General features: G+C 43.0%; 1 protein-coding gene across 2 annotated transcripts in view; it reads left to right on the top strand.

The window, feature by feature from the left end:
• PAK1 (p21 (RAC1) activated kinase 1) overlaps positions 1 to 6,641 on the top strand; it is a 123,550-nt gene that overhangs the window by 74,585 nt on the left and 42,324 nt on the right. For both annotated transcript variants that reach the window (XM_006149976.2, XM_006149975.3), the window contains exon 5: positions 3,271 to 3,308. In XM_006149976.2, the coding sequence (XP_006150038.1) occupies positions 3,271 to 3,308 (38 nt within the window). The remainder of the gene's footprint in view (positions 1 to 3,270; positions 3,309 to 6,641) is intronic.

The following is a 6,641-nucleotide window of genomic DNA, read 5'->3' as shown; positions in this document are numbered from 1 at the left end:
CTGCGCTGGGGGGGGGGCGTGAGCCCCCGAGAGAATCTGTGCTTCTTTGTGCATGTATACAGAGGCGTGTGATCACATATGTACGCGTGTGATCAGCACGTATGTACACAGAGGCAAACTAAGCCTGTCAGTTTGCGTATATTTGCAATTAAAGTCCACTTAAGTATTCGTGCATGAATATTTCTATAGATATATATGTGTAGTCAGATAATTGTATGTGTACATGCATATATGAATAATGAGTATATATGTATAGATACATGTATATACATCTGCTTTTGTCGTATATAAATTTGGGTATATCTGTGTATGTATTTATGTGCTAGATCATAATTTTTCTTGAAATTGAAGACAAGGGCCAGGTCTAGGCCAAACTGCGTATTTGCCATGGTTAATTTGTGATGCTGTACACATTTCTTCTTCCCTGCTTTCCCTCTCACCTGGTTAGTATGATGGCACTAACTCAGCTGGCATACACTCACACATGCATCGTTTCATGTGATTTTTTTTTTTTTTTTGATGGCCTTGGGAGGTGGTTGGCAGGGCAAGGACTATCATTCCATTTTCTAAATGAGAAGAAATTGATTAGGCGAGAAATGATTTAACCTAAGAAGTGTGTTTTAAACTTGGGCCTTTTTTTTTTTTTTTAAGAGGTTTTTGCCATAGGTTGCATGCACTTGCTGGAGACAGAGAGACAGAAAGTGAGTCACCACCCCTGGGAGGATGGGCACATTGCCATTTCTTCTCCATTGTCCTCAGAATTTGGGCATGATTTGGAACTGCGGATGACTGTGGGAGTCCAACGATGTAACTGTTACGCCATCTGCTGGTCCCTGAACTCGGGCCTTTAAACTCCTTGTTGTCTATAACCCTCCAAGCATAACTCTCCATGCCAGTTTTGGTCAAAGTTCCTCTTTTTTCAACTCTTAATTTTCTCTATCAGTTATTCACTAGGAGGATATGGGAAGGCTAGCTGGACCCACTGACTGTACTGACCACCCAGCTGGGTTTTAGCACTACTTTGTCACTGACTTTTGTGGCCTCGATCCAGTTTCATTCCCTTTCCCAACTTCAGTTTACTCATTCATGAAATGAAGGAGTTGGAAATACTTTCTGTTCTATTGTTCTGTGCTTTGAAATTTGATTTTGATGTATAGAATTGTACTTTTTTTTTTTTGGAGAGGTTTTTGCTATAGGGCGCATGCACTCGCCAGACAGACAGAGAGAGACAGAGAGACAGAAAGCGAGAAATCACCCCCCAGGGTGGATGGCCACACCGCAATCCCTTCTCCTCCATTCTTTTCTCGGGATCTTGGGCACACATGCACACGGTCCTAGCATGAGTTTAAGCCACTGGGTTCAGGACTCGGACCGCTTTCGATTACATGGGAATCTAGCGACATAGCTATTATGCCAGCTGCTGGCCCCAGAATTGTACATCATCTTTAAAAGGAGTAAAGCTTACTTGTTTTACTTTATATGGCCTAAGCGGTATGCTTATTAACAGAATACCCAGTCCTCAAAAATATCAGCAACAGTGCATGCGATTAGGGTTAGTGTGCTGAAAACATTGTTGCATTCTGCCTTACTGCATATTCTTTTGGACAAGAAAAATAAGAGTTAAGTTTGAAGTATATCAAGTATATCCTGAATTGATCTCTTCAGGGTTTGTTTGAAGAACATATTGCCAATAGCTTGTCTTTTTTTTTTTCTTGGTTTGTGGATTCATGTTTGCTGTAGGGCTAAAGAAACTGTCCAAGCACTTTTTTTTTTTTTTTTTTGAGAGATTTTTGCTATAACGGTGCATGTACTCACTAGAGAGACAGAAAGTGAGACATCACCTCCCAGGGGATGGCCACACTGCAATCCCTTCTTCATTCTCCTCTCGGGATTTTGGACATACAGGCACATGCACCTGGTCTCAGTTTTTAGCCACCAGGTCTGGGACTCAAACCAGGTCAACTAAGTCCAGCGACATAACCATTATGCCATCTGCTGGTCCCCAGGCACTTCTTGGGATCTTCAACATTCCCTGGGCTTGGTTCTTGGTGAAAGGAGTTTGTTAGATTTGGTAGAATATTTTCCCTCCTTAGTTCTGTTGGTGGTAAATTGGTGAAATTCATTTCTTCTTGGGATGTTAGGAATTAAAGAACAAAACCAAAGCCATTACCTGGTCTTTAAACTTATTTTCTTGCTAAAATGACCCCAAGGGTCTTCATTTCATATTTCATGATGTCTAGGATGTCACTGATTATAAGAGGCATCATTATTTTATATACCAATAAGAGAAAAATTAAACTGCACGATGCCTTTGACTATAGAACAAGTCTCCATTTCAGAGATGTTAATGTGAAAAAAATCTACATCCCAGACTCAGTGAATTGTGGTGATTGCTTCATTGAGAGAGCTTAGTTCTATTCTTAGAGAACAAAACCCTGCCTTTAGACTCGGCATGATTAATACCTCTCTTTTGCTAAGGCATAGTGTTCCTGTCCCTGCGGAGAATAGGCATGAATGTACAGGGTGCTTTCTGAAAGCTGAAGCTACAGGCTCGTCCGGATTTGGCCTGGATGGCACAGAGCAGTCCACAGGCTTTTCCCCCTTTCTCTTAGAATGCAGGAGACTTCCGTGGAGCCTGATGATAATTTAGCTGATGATGTGGATACAATTCTTAGCATAGTATTTAGAATGAAATCAGAATTCATATATTGAATTCTGTATTTAACTCATCTGTGCTCTGGGCAAATTACTTGTCTGAACTTCAGCTTTCAAATTGATTGAAGTGGATATGATAGTACTCAGAGCCACAATGAGGATGAAAAGAGGTGACGTGTGGGACCAGCAGTTAGCGTAATGGCTGTATCGCTAGACTCCCATGTAGTTGACTGTGGTTCGAGTCCCGGACCCGGTGGCTTAAACTCACACCAGGAGCGTGTGCATGTGTGCCCAAGATCCCGAGAAGAGAATGGAGGAGATGGGATTGTGGCGTGGCCATCCCCCCTGGGGGGTGATTTCTCGCTTTCTGTCTCTCTGTCTGTCTGGCGAGCACACGCACCCTATAGCAAAAACCTCTCCAAAAAAAAAAAAAAAAAAAAAAGGAGGTGACATGCGTGATGTGCTCAGTGTGCTGTCTGGTCTGGCCCACAACACCAGTTATTCTCTTCTTATTTTCTGAACCTGGAAACTACTTGAACAGATAGACTTTTTTAGCTTTCCAGAAAGGATTATCTGTAATTGTTTATTAAGCCCCTTGTCTTTCTTTCTTTCCAGATAAGTCAGCTGAGGATTATAATTCTTCTAACACTTTGGTAAGTCTTTGTTTCCACTATTCGGGTGTGCACTGGTGTGGAGGAGAACATGAAGATAGCATAGTCAAAGCAGAGCCTGAGCTGGGAGGCCCCGTCTTGGTCATTCCCCTCCTGATCCCTGCCTATGTAGTAAGGGAATAGCACTTTAGTAGCAGTATGGGTATCCCTTTCAGCTTCAAAACTTTAGAAATTCTCACCTTGAAAACAACAGATACGGCTTCTAGGCTGTTTTTTCATTTGTAGCTTTGAACCTCGGGAAAGGCAAAGTGTCTTTCTGAGCTTTAGTTTGTTTATCAGTAAAACGAGGAGGATATGTTCTGCCTTACCTGGTCATGTCTGAATTTGGAAGAGAATTCTCTCTGTCTCGTTGGTGGGATCTGCAAAGCCCAGATTAGGGCCGCTGTTGAAGGGAACAGATTCTGTTCACTTAAGTTCATTCCCTCTGTCTGCCAAAGTTGTAATAAATGCCCTATAAGGGGATTGTTGAAGAATTGGCTGGGAAGTAAAACTAGGTGACCTTAAAGCTCCTTCTGACTCTCTCAACCATTTTTTAAAAAGAATTATTTATTTTATTTTATTAATTATTATTATAATTTAACTTGCTGTAGGGTACATGTACCCACGAGAGAGATGAGAGAGAGAAAGTGAGAAAGCAAGTCACCAGGCCCAGGACTCAAACCACTGTGTGCGAGTCCAGTACCTAAAGTACCACACACCTGCTGGTCCCTCTCTCAACTTTTAAGTTCTATTTTCTAGAGCAATTATGAATATAAAGTGAGATGTTGATGTATTTGAAAGGGTTTAAAACAGTAAAATGTGACAGATATGAGACGACTGTAGTATTTTCACCCGAGTTGTCTCTTGCACAAAGGCATTTATGTCATATGATTTATAAACATTTGCACAGGTCCCTATTCCGTGCCAGGTCCTGTGTGCAGAAGTACTGACACAGAGACACTCAGACATTGTCCCACCATCTGAGAACCTCTGGTCTTGTAGGGGCCGTGAAGGCAGTGACAGTTCAGCATGCCAGACTTCCTGAGGCCAAGGACGTGCCTGACTTGTAATTGCTGCATCCTCAGCACCTAACAGGGCCGGGCATTCAGCACACATTCCCTGAATGAGAGATCGGACATGTCCAGAGAAAGCTTCCTGATGGAAAAGTCGGAGATGTGTGAGTTAATTATTTAAAGCAAGAATTAAGAAGAGATGAGGATATTTCAGACGAAAAGAGAAGAGCTTGCGCATGTGGAGAGGCTCGAGCGGCGAGCTTGTACAGAGCACTACCGGTGGTTTGGAACGGCTAGAATGTGAAATGTGAAGGGAGTAGAGGAGGAGGGGAAGCAGGCCAGAACACGCAGGAGTTTGTATCCTGAAGGTAATGGGAGGCTTACAGAATTTTAAGCCAGGGAATAGTACGTTCTAACAGTACTCAGTCAGCATCCAGTTGCTCGGAACCATGCTTCTAGCAGTGGGAATTGGTTTACTGTCATCGATACTCTGTGAATTATAAAACATGTCAATGTCTTGCAGTATATCGGCTTCTTTCTTACTTACTTTCTGCTTTAATACTCCTGAGAACTTGACGAAGTGGGTTATAACCATTTTACAGGTGATAAGCTGGAGCTAGAGAAGGGTTGATGGCAGTAGGCATCTGATTTCAGTCTGCACTGCTCTCCCCCAGTCTTGCTGCCTTTCATCAAATGGAAGAGATGTAATTTAAACATGGAGAGTTTGCAAACATAAGATCTTTGAAGAGTAAATTTTTAAAGGTGCCTAAACAAAGCTGTCTGTGCCTTGTAGCTCAGAGTCTTTATGCTTTTGCTAGAAGAGTGACACTGTCATTTGAAGGCCTCGTATGCGCCAGGCTCTGGGGAAGTCCCCACAGTCACTTTATGAAGGAAGTAATCTGCACCATTTCACAGGTAGAACAACAGACTTCCTGCGATTCAGCGTTCGAGCCAGCTTAGACGTGAGATCTTCTGCATCCAGTCCGGGGCTCTCTTCTCTGTGACAGGGAGCAGAGAAGGTGTCAGAGGTCTTATAGAGGAGACTGCAGTCAAGCTGTGGCTGTGTTTGTCAGTGAGGAGGAAGAGCCCTGGTGCTCATGCCATATGGCAGAGAGGGTAACACCTGCCTGGTATGAACCTGAACTGGCGTAGTATCTACAGTTAAAGCCACGCCGGCTGTCAAGGACGTTTTTCTCTCCTTGTTCAGAACATTTGTCCCTGTGGCTGAGTGCTCTATAAGAAGGGTCTTCAAAATGTCCATGGAAATGAGTACCATGAAAAATCTATTGACAGAGTTCAATTTCTTTTAGTTCTAAAATAAATTCATACCCTAAGTCCATTTTTCTAAAGTTCCCTCATCTTTCCTTACAGTATTACATGGAGTATTGTGGTAGCATGTGATTGTTTTTCATATTGATCTCACACAGATCATTCTACTTGATTTGTGAATAATCACACAGGATTGCTATCTCCATAATACAGATTAGGACATTAAGTCTCAGAAAGATTGAGTTGTTCCCTACCCTTGAGTGAGTTAGTGGTAGAAACCAGTACAAAATTCTGTGGTTCTGAGCATTCCCTTACTCACTCATTTACTCACTCACACTGTAAGTATTTCCTTAGCACTTTCTTTGGGCCAAGGTATACGTGACACAAAAACGAATGTATGCTGTCGTGGCCCTTGAGAAAGGAAAGTCATGGCAGACAGGGAGGTAGGGATGTGAGAGCGGTCTGCGTAACATACAGCGAGGTCGTATTTGATGGCATGATTGATTTTGCCTGGTGGTACAGGGAGGTTTGCAGATTTGCTATCCCTAAAGGTTTGTTCATTTAACACATGATCTTCAGTCCCTTCCAGCTCTAAAATTCATGTATTTGTGGCTTATCGGTGTAATATCTGATTCTGAGATTCTGGGTATTTTTGTGCCTGACTTCCCCCCCCCCCTTTATTTTTTTTGAGAGGTTTTTGCTATATGGCGCGTGCACTTGCCAGACAGAGATAGACAGAGAGACAGAAAGCGAGAAATTGCCCCCACAAGGGGGATGACCATGCCACAATCCCTTCTCCTCCATTCTCCCCTCAGGATCTTGGGCATGCATGCACATGTGCCTGGCATGAGTTTTAAGCCACCGCGTCTGGGACGCGAACTGCGGTCGACTACGTGGGAGTCCACCGACATAGCCATTACACTAACTGCTGGTCCCCCTGATTCCCCTTTATAAAATGAGCACCTACTGTGTGGTAGGCTCTTTGGATACTGAACAGTCAAGGATTGGTAAGGTCTTTGCCCCCCCCCCTTTAAAATGATTTATTTTGGTTTAT

This window comes from Tupaia chinensis, unplaced genomic scaffold (assembly GCF_000334495.1).
Source record: "Tupaia chinensis unplaced genomic scaffold, TupChi_1.0 Scaffold000274_1, whole genome shotgun sequence".
NCBI lineage: Eukaryota > Metazoa > Chordata > Mammalia > Scandentia > Tupaiidae > Tupaia > Tupaia belangeri.
This window is presented reverse-complemented; position numbering and strand designations above follow the sequence as displayed.